This window comes from Conger conger, chromosome 3, assembly GCF_963514075.1.
Source record: "Conger conger chromosome 3, fConCon1.1, whole genome shotgun sequence".
Taxonomy (NCBI): domain Eukaryota; kingdom Metazoa; phylum Chordata; class Actinopteri; order Anguilliformes; family Congridae; genus Conger; species Conger conger.
This window is the reverse complement of record NC_083762.1, coordinates 31347710-31365760: the sequence shown is the minus strand read 5'-3', so window position 1 is coordinate 31365760 and position 18051 is coordinate 31347710. Positions and strand designations below refer to the sequence as shown.

The 18051-nt window shown below is 39.7% G+C and overlaps 1 protein-coding gene across 2 annotated transcripts in view; it reads right to left on the bottom strand.

Annotated features, from left to right (window-relative positions):
- The window catches only part of LOC133124225 (FERM and PDZ domain-containing protein 4-like), a 60391-nt gene extending 44586 nt beyond the window's left edge, over positions 1-15805 (bottom strand). For both annotated transcript variants that reach the window (XM_061235223.1, XM_061235224.1), the window contains exon 1: positions 15419-15805. In XM_061235223.1, coding sequence (XP_061091207.1) covers positions 15419-15459 — 41 coding nt within the window. In that variant the 5' untranslated portion in view covers positions 15460-15805. The remainder of the gene's footprint in view (positions 1-15418) is intronic.
- Between the last annotated feature and the right edge of the window lie 2246 nt (positions 15806-18051).

Sequence of the window (18051 nt, the reverse complement as noted above, 5' to 3'; positions counted from 1 at the left end):
TAAATGACTGCCTCCTAATTCATGCTCACGAGAAACCTTTTGAGCACACCTCAAATCCCTTTATGGGCTTCATACAAACGCATCAATACATTGTCACTTTTATTTTTATCAGACATCTCAAGTCTTTTGAAAGTCCGGGAGTCTTCTGGATTTAGGCATGAGCTCCCTGCCCAGGAAATGCGAATCTCCCGAAAATATAAGCAGTAATGTTAGTACTGTGCAGTGGGACTTGCTATCAAATCGCCAGCCAGAAAATGTACAAAACTGAATTTAGTTAGCTAATAATGCGGCAGTTATCTAATGTTACCGAAAGCTGGCTAGCCACTTAATTAATGATTAGCTACCTAGGCTAATCTCTCGCAAACGCAGCTGACTACTGTACTCACCAATCGTCTCCTCTTGCCCTCCTCCACCGTCTATTGGATCATACAGCATATGAATTCAGTTTATTGGGCACATGCTTTTCAGATACAGTACAGAAATAAAAAGGCCCACACCCAGAAGAGGCCCGAACAGATTTTAGAATAACAAATACCAGTAGACAAGCAAGGTATTGGGGAGAAGTGAACAGACACAGGCTGCCAGTGCATCAAAGTAATGACTGAGCATGTTTGTTTTATAATATTATAAATGAATTGAACACACCTGATTAATCAGAAACAGCTGTAAAACAGTTTGTCCCAAACATTATGGTGCCTTGAAAATGGGGGTCTATGTATAAGGGTTGTCCTTTATGGTTCTCCCAATGCAAATACCATCAAATTGAAGCTGGATGCACATATTCATTGTTTCATTTCAAGAGTACAGAGCCAAAAATACCAAAATAATGTGTCACTGTCCAAATTCGTATTGACTGCACTGTATGTCTTCTAACAGACACAGAATAAGAAAAAGAAAAATGCAGAATGATGTATAATCTATTGCAGAAGTTACAGGCTTCTTTATATGCCATTATCTAAACTCAGAACCTCTCAGCTTACTCTTTTCAGTATATATTTTTTTTACTGTGAGACTAACTTGATTCAGAAAGATTTATATGGTTTCTTGTTTTTAATCTCTCATGAGCACAGGGAATCTATTGGAACATTTTGAGATGAGTCTTACTGTGAGCCCGATGATCAGTTCTACCTCTGCACCATACCAGCCATGCTACATGAGCATCTGTTGTCTGAGCAGAATGCACAGAAAGGTCATAGTGCTCTGTTATATGGATCCTAGGGTGCTAGGATTGCTATGGTCCTAGGGGCTGTCAGAAATCCAATAGGAGCTCTCTGTTTTGGCATGCTTTTACTCTGTGCTGAGGCCATCAGTCAAGTCTGATGGTACAGTGGGGTGCAAAAATGTGGGCACCTCTGGTCTGTTACAATGAATCTGTATGTGATCCAAAGCAAACCTGAACTCTAAATGGTACAGAGTTAAACGTGTGACCTTTCTGCAAATTTTAAAGCAAGATTCCTTTTTATTTTTATTTTTTACTGTTTATAAATGATAAAAAAAGGGAAGGGCCCTGTGCAAAAGTTTGGCAACCCTTTTGGATTATTATTTGATTACTAAGGCCCAGACCCAGGTGATTTACTTGTTTGGGCTTCAATGATAGCATACACAGGTCTAGCTGTTCACAGGACAACAATACAGCATACTTTAAACTACACAAGACCTACATGGTTGAGTTGCCAGAAAGAATGACCTCAACACATAATTACGCGTCTGAAGTATGCAAAAGAAAACAATGAGCCTGAAGCCTTTTGGAACAATGTGCTTTGGACTGACGAAACCAAAATGGTTTTGTCACTTTTTGGCCACCGCCAAAGAAGGTATGTTTAGATAAAAAAGGGTGAAGCCTTTGGAGAGAAGAACACCTTGCCAACTGTGAAACAAGGAGGTAGATCCATTATGTTTTTAGGTTGCCTGGCAGCTGGGGGCACAGGAAATGCAAGTGGAAGGAAGAATGGATTCCACCAAATATCAATACATTCTAGAGACTAATGTTCAAAAGTCAGACATTGAAGTTGAAGAGAGGTTGGGTATTCCAGCAAGACAATGATCCAAAGCATACCTTGAAATCAACCATGAAGTACCTCCAGAAAAGACAGATGAAGGTTTTGGAATGGCCAACACAGTTCCCAGACTTGAATATTATTGAAAATCTGTGGAGAGATCTCAAACATGATGTTTGTACAAAGAGAGCAAAGAATAGTTCTGAGTTAGAGATGTTAGGAAGATTGGGGAAAAATAATTAGCTGGCTACAGGGAGCATTCACAAGCTGTTACACAAGTACAAATTGACAGGGTTCCCAAACTTTTGCACGGGGCCTTTTTCCTTTCTGAAACTGAAAAGAAGATGTGTAAGAAATGTGTCATGTTTAACATTGTACCATGTTTTTCGACCAGGGGTCAATTGATGAAATATGAGCTCACTTCCTGGTTGGTGCCTTCACTTGCCGATTTTGATTAGCTGTGATGGACTTATGCTTTTGAAAATCAAAAATCCATCTGATAGCTTTTGTGGCTTGGTCTGAACATCATCTGTGCCAAATCTGGTGAAGACTGGATATAATTTGTGGCCTTTCAAATTTTTCTGTATATCTAATATGGTGGAAGGAATTCAAAGGTACATAATTTTTTTTAAATCGGGCATATTGCTCAAAACTTACATGCATAAACGTGCCTCCAATTTTGACCCGTTGGTGGAGCTAGAGCACTCGAGAAGGAGACATGAATCTCGGTGAAAAGAATCAGTCAGTCTACCAAATTTCTGTATAAATTCCCAGAATAAAAAGATGATGATGATGATGATGATGATGATGATGATGATGAATAAGAAAAGGTAGAAAACTGTGTGCCAGTTCCGCAGCTTCACTGCTTGGCCCCCAATAATGAAGGAATGTAGTAGAATCACAACACTATGGATGGACTATGTATAAAGAGGGATGTCATTCCTACATGGATCACCCAATATGGCTGTTAATATGTGACTAGTGAAAAGCATTTACACTAATAATTTGCTAAGTTTAAAAACAGTGAATTCATTGTCTGTAATGTGATAAGGTTAAAAGTTAAGCGATAATCGTATTATCAGTGATCTGAAAAACGATCTTATTCTGCTATCCTGGTATTGATTACTCATGCCTGCCTTTGTGCAGTAGGGGGAGAACTCGCGCAATTTTCTCCATTCGTGATAAAGCCATCAGTGGAGAAACACATTGTTGAGTCACAATTATTACTTCGTCCCCCTATTCGATAATTGTTGCCGTTGATATGGTTAGTATACAGTTGCAAGCTCTTTGTCTATATGTTGACATCGCAGGAATGTAACTGTTGAGCGTTTTTATGGCGTTTCCTTCGAGTTTTATCCTGTAATTGAAGGGAGAATAGCGGTTTATGTTGGCGTTTTGCTAATACTGAAGTTAAGCACACGTGAGGCACACGTCCTGTTAGCTTACCCAGTGCTGGATATATCACGCTGATGAACCGGTGTGTTGGAGAATATGAAGTAAGATCTTTATCTAGGTTATTTCAGAGAAATGGGTCTAATATAAAGTACGGTATATACCTAGATAGGATGGCTAAAGACACCAGTGTGCTATATCTATGGCTAGTAGTTTTGAACTGCCCAGTTATACAATTTTATGCAAGATAACAATGATGGACATTAGTTAACGTTTTTTCTGCTTATGTTTCTAGTTAACTGTTTGTATTGGTAGCACGCAATAACTTTTTCAGTTTCTAAGCTAATGTTGAATTTAGATTGGCATTTATAAAAGAATGCATTTTGCAAGTGTAAAAGAATAATATGTAAGAGATTGAACACTGGAAAAATGTATTGCTTATTAGCCTACTTATTGATTTGTGATAAAGCCATCAGTGGAGAAACACTGTGAATCACAATTATTTTGTCCGCCCTATTCAGGAGTACAACAAATAGTCCACTGTAACACCATATTAATTGTTTTATTTCCAATGTTCCAGAGTACAGAGGCAAGGTGTGTTCAGATTCATCTTTTCAGATTCATTTTCAGTTGTGTCTTTTTTCAAGTTACAAAACATTTCACCCTTTTTTTATTTTTTATTTAGTCATGACTCAGTCTAATTTTTTTTTTTGCTACACCTTGTACATACATGCTGATCCACTATTCGATGTGCCTTCACCATTAAACCAGAAAATATAGTGATATGCATCTCTGTTATAGCAACCTATGAAACTCTGAGCCAGCCTTGTCTTCCTGAGTCATATCATGTAAAAAAAGAAAAAGGTTTAGAAGCCAGGTATAAATACAATTCCTCAGATCTCTTCACACATAACAAGCCTTTACATCATACAAAGGTCGCTATTTCTAATTTAAACAACACTTTACAGAATATTTCGGTTCAAATGCTGTATCCTCCTGATTGACGTAATGGGTTGAATCCACTTTCAATGAGAGAAACGATCATAAAAACTGAGCAACCCCTGAAGTAAGACATTATACTTCACTTGCAATAAAAAAAGGTGAAGCATGGTGATTCACCAAATATGTTTAAATTCAGGGCCATCGTAGTGGATCACAGACTTAACAGCCTGCTTCCCTCGCAGGACGCAAAGCTATGGAAAAATATATAATATTGATATTCAGTTCTCGCCATGTGGCTGGAAGCAGATTTAAATGGTGATAGAGCTGAGTGGATCACTTCAAGTTGGTGTCCATTTAGAAAGGCAGAACAAATTAAATGAAATCTACTGATTGTTGGCAAGGTACACACTCTTCTCTTTTTGACTCACCACATTCAGGTTCCAAAGCTGATGTTTTTTGTGGCAGTAAACATTTCGATTTTCCAAAGAGTTCCCCCCTTAGTGAAGATACCCTAATTGTGTAGCTACTTTACTTCAAGCTAGCATGAATTTGAACCATCATATTTGACACAAGAGTAACCGCTTATTACGGCCGCTGAAGTAAAACCATTTTAACTACAACATTGTGACTGCTAAACAAAAAATAGATGAGATGAGAATTATTACTTTTGTACCTCTATATATATTTACCCTAAAACACCTCGATGGGGAATATGGGCATTGATCAAATTGATGGTTACAACTAACCCATTGGTTAACCATCCCCTGTCTCCCCGACTCTTGTTGCAGTTAATTCTTTTAATCAATGATAGTTAGATTAACACTGAACATTTCACTGCATAGAGGGTTTTTTTTATACTTGTTTATTTGGCCAAATGGCCAAATGAATGCTAAACAGCATAATTGTCGCTCATTACCAGATATTGTTTTGTTTTTTTGACAGCACAGTGTCACATATTTATTGGTCCTCCGAGTTGACAAGTGGTGAAGAAAGTCCTATCAACTTTGCCCTTTGTAGTTAAAATTATTATATTATATAATACAATAAACTGTGATGTATATAAAACCACAAAATGGCAATGCCAGATTAAGCTAAGTGATCTAAGTGACTTTGACCATGGAATGAGTGTTGGTGGCAGACAGGGTGGTTTGGGTATCTCAGAAACTGCTGATCTCCTGGGATTTTCACGCACACTAGTCTCTAGAGTTTGCAAAGAATGTTGCAAAAAAACAAAAAAAAAATCACGCGAGCAGCAGTTCTATATAGAGAAACACCTTGTTAATGAGAAGTCAGAGAAGAATGGCCAGACTGGTCAAAAGGTGACAGTAACACAAATAATCACACACGACAACTGTGGTATACAGAAGAGCATCTCTGAACACCCAACGCATCCAAACTCTGGAGTGGATAGGATACAGCAGTGGAAGTCTAAAAAATCTCATAAATGCATAATAAAGTGCTCATTGAGTGTATGCGAATAAAATACATATGAAGGTAATTTATTTTTACATTTTGTAACAACAAATCTGTTTTAGTATAAAAATAAGATTTTCTGATCACTCATGTGTCTGGACAAAAATATATGCAGATGTTTTGTATTTGGAGAGATTTGGGGACACTTGAGGACATCTGGTTGCAGTTTAAGAAAAACTCATGTCGCCCATTGATATCTTTACCAAATCTTGTATACAAGTCGACATCAAGTTTGTGCGCCAATACAAAGTAGGTCAGGGTTGGTCCGTGACTTATAAATCGATATACTCAGTGCTAAACTATAAAGACATAAGGTTTTGTAATTTATTTGTATTTTAGTGTATCTTCTGTGTACACTGTACATGTTCTGACATTAATTTGTTCTGTCTCAAATAACCGAATGGTACAAGCCTCTTCTTTAATTTAAGTCTTCACCCATGTGTGTGCTGTAAATAGTTTTAGCTATTTTGACACTTTTATAAGACTAGTACAAAATAGGTGTCTGGTTTAGGAACTGGATGTGTGATCAAAACATTTATGAATTGCTCAAGCACAAGGGTGGGCGAGGAGGGTCAAATCCATTTCCTGATTTCATACCACCTTCTGTCCTTTAAATTTATCACATGCATAATCTGACATTTCAGCTAAATTTATTGCTCCTGAATGACAGCTGATAACTTTTTTTGTTTCTCTATGAAATGCTTTACAGTGGTTTAATCTAAGAGTGAGCTGGCATTGGTGCGTAAAGCTAATTAGCTTATTAAACCAAGATAGTTGGTGGAAACAAACACAAACAAACCCACTGGCCGTTCAGGAATTTTAATTGGCCGCCCCAGCTATAAAAAGTTACCTCATCAAAAATCCTCTGTAAATCCCCTTCCAAAGAATGTCTGCTGGGAAAAAAAATTATGTAACAGGATAACACATGAGTAGGGTAAGCCACAAATAAGTGGATATGTGTTGCTTGGAAAGTCAGCAATGGTATAATAATGGTATATGGTGTATGCATGCAACCCTTGCCTTAAAGAGCCCCATGTATGGTTTTCACTTCAGGTGAATTAACTGGAGGCCCAATTGATCAAATGGAATAAATGAGTTATAAAACCAGCAGACTGAGTCTGGAGCAAGGGTTGCAGGCTGTTTGAAGAAAACATAAAGTCATCATTTCCAACAGTGAAATACACTGAAGCTGGACCCAGATCATGGAATGACAGGTGCAAACAGATGACACAATGAGGATGAAGAGAAACATATACATTTGAAGGAAAATGTTAAAGAAATGTAAAAAGAAAACCTGGCTGCGGGTTGACACATACCAACTTCTCAGCTAAGGCGAAGGGAAATTATGTGTCATTCATATTTACTGGAATAAGGAGGCCATCTTCAATATCCCAGGCCTATTCTACAACTGAAGAATGATTGCCCTTCATTCTGTCATCCCACTTTGACATGTCTGACACTGAAAATTATATGCTATACTACGACAATAGATTTTGTCAAGTTTCATGAATGGCTGAGTTGATTTTACATGGGAATTGTTCAAAAGTACCATGAAGACAGTAAAAGGCACTTGACACATATCATTTAAGATATATGTTAATGTCATGATGCAAGTGAATAACTGAATATTTATCCACAGGTAGAGATTGCAAAATGGATAGTTTTAAAACATGTACAGTCAGGTCAAAAAAAGGCTTGAAATATTTCAGTTTATCTAATGAATCTAGAATATATGAAAGTTTACATTTTTGAATTAAATTCCGGAAACCTTTTCCACAATATTAATTTTTTTGAGATGCACCTGTATAGCCAAAAATACAGTGAAACAGGAAATACCATTTAATTTCCAATAATTGTTTGGGGTGCCAATAATTTTGACATGTTTTTCTGAAAAAAATGAGATTACTTAAACAAAATTGAAACATGAGGCAAAAAAATAAATTAATATAGTTTTCCTATATGTTTGAACATAATATTATTATTTTGGTTGGTTATTATATTATATGTAACATTTTTTCTTAATTTGTATTAAGGGTGCCCATAACTCTGGAACTGACTAGCTTCAGTGTGGTTCTACACAAATACTGCATACTTCAAAACAATCAGCTGCAATTAGTCACAGGGATGAGTCAACTCTGGCACATTTGACCCCACCTCTAACTTGGTTTCAACATTACATTACAAAACCTTCTCTTGGGCTCATACTACATAGTTATAAATATTATGAAGCAATTTATTGTGGCAGCCAGTAGCAACAGCAATATTCAACCCCCTGGGATCCAACAGAAACCATATACTGCCAATATGCTGGTGTGAATCAGTTAGCATGCATTAAGTCAGCCTTTACTAAATGAAATCAAATTCATCATGAAGCCTGGACGAACATGACCTAACTTTATTCATTTCAACTTCAATCAATTGATTAAACTTCAGTTTGAGTATGTTACACAGTGAATACAATGTGTATAATCGCTGATTGTGCATAAATGTATACCGTGTAGTCTGTAAGTATTTGGAGAGTGGTACCATGTCTTTGGCTCTGTACTCCAGCACATTGGATTTACCTTGAATCCACCTTTAATAATGTGGGTATTTTCATCCTTATTGGGTGATACATGGAGGAATTATATCAGCCACACATGCCCAAACCATAACACCCCAACCGCCATGTTTCATGGATAAGGGGTGGTTGGATACATTTATTTTAGTTAGCATATTCCTTGGCCTGTGTCTGACTGTTTTCTTTTTATTTCTCATAATGGCTTCCTTGAATGTCATTGACTGTGTCACAACTCTGGGCCTCATGTTGACAAATGCTGATAATAGGTGCCAAAGACAATCAAAAGCCTAGAAACAAGTCAATACTGAAAGCTTTCTTTAGGAACATATTTGACCAATAAGCAACAGCTGTGAAATCAAGTGTCCAATTTATTTTGGTCCTCAAAAATGTGCATAAAAAGAGATCACCCAATATTGATGTAAATACCATCATTATGGGCGAAAGTCTACACTTTAATCTCATATCCACTGTTTAATTTCTAATCTAATGATGAGTACAGAGCCAAAAGAACAGAAATTGTACCACTGTCCAAATACTTCTGGACTGCACTGTATATGAAGTGTCTTAGTAAGGTGTTGGGCCACCAAAAGCCGCCAGAACAGCTTCAATGCGCTTTGGCATAGATTTTACTGGTATCTGGAACTCAACTGGAGGGATTGAACACGATTCTTCCAAAAGATATTCTCTCATTTGGTATTTTGATAATGGAGAAGCACTGTCTAACACTTCGGTCAATAGTTGTTCACTGGGTTGAGACCATTTTCATACTCATGATTTTCATACTCATCAAACCTCAGAGTGACCTCTTGTGCCCTGTGGATGGAAGCACTGTCATCCTGGAAGAGACCACTCTCGTGAGGAGAGAAATATTTCATATATGATAAAGGTGATCACTCATAATAAGCGTGATTTGCAGTGACCCTTCTCTCTATGGGGACAAGTGTACCTCAGCCATGCCAGGAAAATGCCCCCATAATAGAACCATTGGATCCCATCACTGTAGGGGTCAAGTACTGTTCTTGCTAACACAGTCTGATCACATCCTGCATTGACATTGAGTTGCTCCTCTGTTCTCCTTATATACCACTGCCATCGAATGTGTGCAATTTTTGAGCCTATTTACTGATGTCTTTCTCATAGGTCTAAATGCAGATGTCCAATGCCTATTGCAACACTAGCCAGTTGAGCAGTCTTTGAGACTGAAGCTCCTGCCATCCGTGCCCCAATAATCTTTCAAAGTCACTTTGATAATTTCGTCTTGCTATGTTGATAGAAAATCAAGGTTAACTGGGTCTGCTCAGGATTTTTATACATGCCACAGGGCATGATCGGATGTTAATTGCGTCATGCAGTACACCTGTATGGAATCATTGCATCCGTTATGTCTTTCCACTCATTGAAGTGGGGGTGTGTGAATCGCAATGTCATTTTCCCTGCACAAGCATCAGTATCAGCACTTCCCTTGGATTCTGCAGGACACTTGTAGCGTTCTATAGAAACAGGCTTAGGATTCTGCCAACACACCTACAACACCGGGCGTTACAATAGCAGGCTACTGAATTAGTGATGCGAAGAGCTCTTTTTCTTTTGCCACGATAGATGTGTGGAAACATTTTTGCGAGTTTGGCCCTGCCCTGGGTCTGTTCTTGAAACCAGGATTAGCCTAAATTATCTGGATCAATTATATTGAAATAACAGAACATTGCTAAATGTGCCAAGTTCTTTAAATCACTCGATTTAAGAGATTTAAGATTTAAGAACAAATATTTTTGTATTTGCATGAGGCACAATGATCCCATACATACATCAGCACTTTCTTTCTTCTTAATGTTCCAAACAATTTATTCTGGTAAACCTATTGTGTGACCCACGTATGTGTCTGTTTTTTTTCTTAATTCTCAACCTCACAATCGCTTCATTGGCATACATTGGAACTGTGGTTGACCAACACCAATAACAGATTCCAGGCAATTAAAAGCCTAGAATCAAGACTAGATACTGAAATCTCTTATATCTGCACCAAGGAAGTGATTTAATACAACTTACTGATCAGAAACACATGTGAAGTGATTTTTCCTGAATATAATGGTGCCCAAAATGGGCTGTACTTCCTACACAGATCACCCTGGATGTTTCCAATGTGGATGTTTACTCTCAAAGACTTAAACCTCATATTCATTATTTCATTTCAAATGCAATGCTGCAGTACAGAGTCAAATCAACAGAAATTGTGTCACTACACTATGTAAATAAAAAGTAAATACTTACGCACTGCATTTTACACTAAGTAAGCATTTTAGTAGGTATTTATTAAAGTAATTTTTAGACTTATTAAGCCTTCTGCTGCTGTAGCCTATCCTCTTAGAGGTTTGAAGCGATGTGTGTTCTGGATACCACTGTTGTAATGCATGGCTATTTGTATTACTGTCACCTTCCTGTCAGCTTTGACCAGTCTGTCCATTCTCCTCAGAAACCTCTCATTAACAAGGCGTTTCTGCCAACAGAACTGCTGCTCACTTTTTTTATTTTTCACACCATTCTCTAGAGACTCTTGTGTGTGAAAATCCCAGGAGAGCAACAGTTTCTGTTATTTCTCAAACCACCTTGTCTGGCACCAACAATCATTCCACAGTCAAAGTCACTTAGATCTAATGTTTTCCCTATTCTCTTTGAGATCACATTAATCCCTATGCCACACAATTGGCTGCTTAAATAATTGCATGAATAAGAAGGTGTACAGGCGTTCCTAATAAAGTACTCAGTGAGTGTATGTATGTATGTATGTATGTGTGTGTGTATACTCATACACGCTGGTTGGCTCAAAGTAACTAAGCACAGATCAACATAAATCATAGGAGAGACTGTTTGCTTTCTTCATTTAACCACTCATATTCCTGCTTATCTGATTGTAATTCAGCAAGTGAGTGCCAGCTCCCTCATCCGGCCATCCGTGAGGAAAAAGCTGCTTGTATGAGATTGTGCCCCATTATTATAAAAATCTATACTGCTTCACTACCGCCCTCCTCTATTCTGTGTCCTGGAAACTGATCTTTGTGCACTCCCTCTACAGTGAAAGCAGTTTCAACTCAGCCCTCCTCTAATCAATCTGCAAATTCCATTGAAAATATAATCCAGTTACAATGAAAATTGTACATGGGAAGGCCTGATGATGGGGGCAACACCTTGCAGTTCCTCTTGAGATATCGGGATATCAGGAGTAAGTGAAGTAAGAAGCCTTCACCAACAGCAGTTGACTTGTGAATTGTTTGTTTTGATGTCTAAAAGAGCTAACGCCTTCTACTGTGTACCTGTACGCTGTTTGATCCTAATGGGAAATTACCTTGAACAAAGTATAATACCCTTCAGGAGGCTCTGTTATATGTTATCACTGCCACTTCACTACTTAGTTTACACTGAGTTATAAAACAGTGCAACAAAATATTTTTCAGTAATTGGCATTGTTGGCAAATAAATTGTCAAGCCTAGCAGTAACTATTGGGAGCCTCTACCTTGCTGAAACCCTTATAACATACTATCGCTAGCTGCTCACGTGCAAAATAGGGCTACGAGAAATGAGTCTACCCGGGGAGCGCAGATGGGCCAATTATTTCAAATAAATTATGTTCAAACGTTAATTCGGGAGAGACATGAAATAAAAAAGTTCTTCATGGTTTGGTTCGATCATTACCAATTTAGTATTTGATCAGACACAAAGGTAATCAGGGGAGCTGGCATAATTATCAGTTCATCAATTTAGCTGGTATAAAGTTAACTGGTATAATGACCTGTTTACATTGTGGGGAAGGATTGTCTGCATCTGCACTATACAGTGAGGGAAAAGGTGAAATTACATTACATTAAATTAATGGCATTTGGCAGATGCTCTTATCCAGAGTGACATACAGTTGATTAGACTAAGCTGGAGACAATCTTCCACATGACCAAGTTAGTATAGCCTACCACATCCCAAAGGGTGATCTCTGCAACAATTATGGATTGTAATTGCGGTTTTTATCTGTTCCTGTTTGGGCGATGCTAATATTTTCTGAATGGTGGGGTCCCAACCTTTTGATCAGCAGCAGTTTCTCTATCGATGCTAAGAGGTTTTTTAACCTGTTTTGGTGACATTATCATAAGCTGTGATATTTATTAGGCTACGTCTAAGCTTCTAAGTCTCCTAGTTATAATGAGTCTGCAACTACAGCTACAACAACTATGAGGATATCTACACATAATTAGCCAATTGGCACATAGCTATGATTTCTGTGCACTGCACTTAACCTTTATTTGGCCATTACCGGACGTGGGGCCAAGATGATCAGGCCCTACAGGCCAACATAGAAAATCCAGTATGACATGCACAGAAGGGGTTCCCTGTCATACTGCCAGGGCTATGGGTTGTGGGGCCGGCCCCACTGACAGATAATTACACCAAGTGCCATACGATATAGTACAGAGTGCACAAACAATTGTTTTTACTTTGAGTGCATTTTAAAAGAGAAATGATGGATTCCTTGGGTTGAGCAATTCAAAAAAAAAAAATTTTCATTGAACGTGGCGGCGTAGCGTAGTGGTTAAGGTACATGACTGGGACAGTGGTTCAATCCCCGGTGTAGCCACAATAAGATCCACACAGCCTTTGGGCCCTTGAGCAAGGCCCTTAACCCTGCATTTCTCCAGGGGAGGATTGTCTCCTGCTTAGTCTAATCAACTGTATGTCGCTCTGGATAAGAGCATCTGCCAAATGCCATTAATGTAATGTAACTGTATCTTCAGAGATAAGAAAATCAATGAGTGATAAGAATGCAATACCGCCAACTAGTGGTGGTGCCGGGCCCCGAATGCAGAGACGCCACTGAATAGGTAATATGTAGCACCAAACAGTGTTCGTCAGCCAGCATACGAGACAAGTAGAAAACATACCCAGACATCAAAGCAAAACAAAAGTAGAATCACATCAAGTAAATATTTAATGCACATCTACACTAATTACGCTGGGAAATGTATGTCCCATGTATAAAGCATGACATATACATGAAGTTTGTGTAAACAAAATCATTAATATTTTTTTAGTAGTTAATAGTTTGCTGTTTAAATCTAGAGCTGCACTGCAATGCAACTGTTCAGTAAAAAACATCACCTTTTTGTCCGCTTTGTTTGAGTCTCGCATTAGACCCAACTGTATGCAAACAGATGAGCGTGCACATGTTGTTTGTGTTAGCTTGAGGGAGCTGAGGCCTCCTCAGACAGATGTCCAAGGCCGTGTGAGGTTGCAGCTCCAGCCTGTGTGTCCACAGCGTCCCACAGCACTCTACCTGACAGCAGCTGGAGCTCTGCCAAGGTGGGAGGTAGTACCTCAAGGTGTGTGCGTAATTGGCCTGTCCTCAACTTTATCCCCCTTCAGCCAGATGAAGATGAGGTAATGGCAGGGCCTTTTTCAAACCTACTGTCAGTTATCAAACCCATGCAGCATGCGTTAGCACACACTAAATGAAAATTGGAACCCTTCAGAATACATTTGACATTGAGCTTTCTTGATTTAAAATTTGATGTGGGTGTTTGACATGTTGTATTACGTTTTGCCGTAACTTGTTTCAAGAAAAGATGTAATTAAGCATTCCTAATGTTGTGGATTATCAAGTTCAGGTTATAAATGCAGCCCTGATTGATGATATCACCACGTGACTGGTAGGGTCACAAGAAATTGATGAATTCAGCACTTAGTTAATGGAAATGAAGAATACTGCCCCAGGGTTGTCCCAACTTGATTTGGTTGAGATCTGGTAAGGCCATAGCATCCTGCTCCTTAAACCACCGGGCGACTACTCATACTCATATTGCAGGCACTGCCATTTTCAAAATCACTCTACTCTTTGCAAGAATGAAATGTTTTGTCATAGGATGAAGATGATTGTTCAGTACCATTAAGCAATGACTGACATCCATATTGTCCTCTAATGGGATGAGTGCACCCAAACTACGGCAGGTAAATGCACCCCACGCCATTATGAAACCCCAGAAACAATTTCCATTCTTTTGTTCACTAGCTTTTTATGTATTGCTGTTATTATATATTTCAACTTGCATTATCCAGCTTATTTAATTTAATATTGTGTCAATAATAATTATCCAGTAACATAGACATTGTTAACATTCACAATACTATTCATTTTCAAAGTACATTGTATCTGCTGGTTGAACTACCCAAACAATGGTTTTCATTAGTAAATACACCAAGACACAATTCCTTCCAGGGCTTTGGTGAATAAGATAAAATAACTGAAGGTGGCCTCCACCATTTACAAATTGAAAACAACTGCGTTTCAGCAAAAAGCAAGTATTTATAGTAGAGGTTCATATCAATGAGGTGAAAAAAGCTGATACAGTATATAGCATGCTTGATATTGATCTTCCCACCCACAAGCAACACACATATTCCTTTCATCATTTTTCAGTCTTCTTTTCGGAATTGGGCTAAATCTTCATGTGCAACATCACAGACTTTTGAAACACACTAAACTTCCAAGCCTGGTGGAGATACTGAATAATGTCACTATTGTTTAAAGCCATAAGCAAAGAAACATGGAACTAGGCTGTTATGTATATCAGGGAAAAAATATGATAATTGGGTGATTTTTGCTGATACAGATTTGTGCACTGAACACGAAGCACTGTCACTTAGAAGACACCCGACACAAAGTGTCTTCTTTTCTGCTTCAGTTATTTTCCTACCACTCTTCCTTCTCTTCTATTACCCTCTCCTAGCGCCCGTGTGAACACACTGTATGTCTTCTGCATCTAAGTGCACTGTTCCACAACTCCCACGACCGCATAAGAGTGCACGCAAGTAATACATTATTTGAACTGCCTTATACTTAACCTATCCAGCTGTGGGTTCTCATAGACCCCAGGTCCAGTCCCCATCTTAATTCGCCTTGTGCAAGTACCACCCTCATCCCAAATTCCTGCCTCTGCCAGACAGGAGCATCACCCATCATGCAAACGGCATGCAAGGCGCGAACAGCGGTTCACGCCACATCCAGAGCACACTCACCCTGTCAGTTTTGCCATCTTCACAAAGCCAAACACATCCATGCGTGCGGACAACTGCACAGCTCAGGCAGGAGCTGGGGGGGGGGGGTGGTGGTGGTGTATGTTTGTGGAATATATTTTACTCCCGCTCCCTGGCATCAATCTCGACTGACGCGAAAAAAGAAATGATTCGGCAAAGGGGGATAGAGGGAGAAAAAGAGCAGAGACGGATAGAGGTGTCCGGTGGAGAGATCAACCCCCGCACTGGAGCTGGCGCGTGGCTCGCATCCACCCCTCGAGCGCAGGAATCCCGTGCCTCCCCTCCGGAAAAGGGATCTGGGGGAACGGCTGCGAAGGGCTACATCCTCAGGCAGCCTCTCCGTCAGCTGCTTCCAGCCGCCTCCGTTTTGTTTCCATTGCGGTGGAATGGTGTGCGGCGGCCGTGCGGGAACAACAGCTTTGAAAAGAGAGAGAGAGAGAGAGAGCGCGCGAGAGAGAGAGAGAGAGAGAGAGAGATGGGGGAGGGAGTGAGGGAGCAGGAGAGGGAGGTGGGAGGAAGGGGGGGGCAAGAGTAGGGGGGGATGTAAATCACTGCTGATGGATGCTTCTAGCTTCTTGGTTTCTCTCCTCACTGCTGCAAAGGACAGAATCATCAATTCCCTCTCTTTATTCAGGTTTCTTTTTCGAAAAAAGAACGGGGGATGGCAGGGGCAGAGATGCGTCGCGAAGTGAGATAGGAGGAATGGCAGGGTGACAGAGGAAGAGAGGATGACTGATGCGTAGAACAGGGTGAAGTGCTGAGGTTGCACTGTAGCACAGAGACCAACTGCAGGCAGTGGGAAAAAAACCCTGTCACTGCTTTCCCCCTGTTGCTAAGTTAAGCAGCAGAGTCCTCGACTGAAGCAGGTGTGCCGACCAGAAGCAACCACCAGCAGACTTTCCAAAACACTCCCAGAGGACTGCTACTTAAATGGAGAGCCAATCCTTTCGTAATGACAGGAACAGCAGCAAAGTATCAGTTCAGTATCAGAAAACATAATGGAAATATGATAATGCAACTTTTTCACACCCAGAATGGGGAAAATGTCTCCCACCACCAACTAGGGATTTCACGCCATATAGGATTCACTTCAGCCTGACAGAAGCTTAATTCCTCAATTAATATAGGGCTTTTCTCACCAGCTGACTCAAAGTGCTTTACAGTGATGAGGGAGTAACTCTCCTTAACCACCACCAATGTCTAGCACCCACCTGGGTGATGCAACGGCAGCCATGTTGTGCCAGAATGCTCACCACACATCAACTGATGTGGAGAGAACATTTGTTTTTAGCAAATTAAATCAGGGGATGATTAGGTAACAGGTTAAGAGAGTCAGATTTGGAATTTAACCAGTACACCAGGGAACCCCCTACTTTGCGATGAGTGCCATGGGATCTTTAATGACCACGGTGAATCGGGACCTCGGTTTAACGTCTCATCTGAAAGACCTCCTACAGTGCTGTGTCCCCATAACAGCACTGGGGCATCAGAATTTTGCATGGAGACCCAGATAATAATGATGCATGATTAATCTATGTCGCAGAGGCTGCACAATTTCATGAAGGCTGGGGGTAACTATCTCTTCTGTGTGAGCATGTCGAACCCATGACAGGCAGCCGGCAGAATTCTGAGGTGAATTATGTAATTATCGTAATTACATATCCTCCTGTAATCCTATATGTAATGATGGTAAACCATAATAATGCATATGTAGGCGCATGCCACTCTACACAGGAGCATGCTAGGCCAATATGCAACAATATGACAACACACACAGACCCATACACGCATGCACACACAGACAGAAGAAAAGCAGAAATAAATCTGGGTTTTCCATATTGAATCAGCAAAGCGGTTACAGCAAAAGATGAGTACAAATAATCCAACAGTTTATTTTCCAGATTGCAATGTGTCACCAAGAAATCTTCGCCTTATTTCCATCTCCAGTGTCATTGTGATGTATTGGACACAATGCTTTGACGTGATTGCGTACTTTGAAACTTAGTTCTGCACCTGCTCACAACATAGCTTGAGCTGGTCATCCAGCTATCTGCTGTTTAAAAACCTAACTTGAGCTGTTTTGGTACCATTAGCTATCGAAAGCGCATGTCTTCACCACTTGGATAAGTTTCTAAGTGTATCAACCTAGCTAGCTGCCTAGTGTAATTCACAACTGCATTAACCACTTTGATAGGTTGGAACTGTATCCACCTAGCTAGCTAATGTCACATCATGTTTAGTACTATTAGTTCAGTAAATGGGTGCTGTTTTAGAATTCTGAAATACCTTTGGTAAGCCCAAACGCAAGTTTCATTTAGGTTGGGGCAGTAGGGACATGTCCCTGCCACTTTTGGGCAACCTTTTAATTGTCCATACCATAAATTTTTAAAAATTGATTGTTTTCAGTGAAACTATTTAATTGGCTCCACAAAGTTTCCCATTTTGCTCTCCGCGCTTTCGCTACTTTGATTGGCAGGGTAGAGCCAATCAATTGGGCAGATCCAGGCACTGCCTCAGTATAGTATTTTTAGCTAATGTTAGCATAAGCATAGTGAAGCCAGTCAGGACATATTATGAATGTGACCCATTATTTCATCAGTAGGAAGTCGGTTATA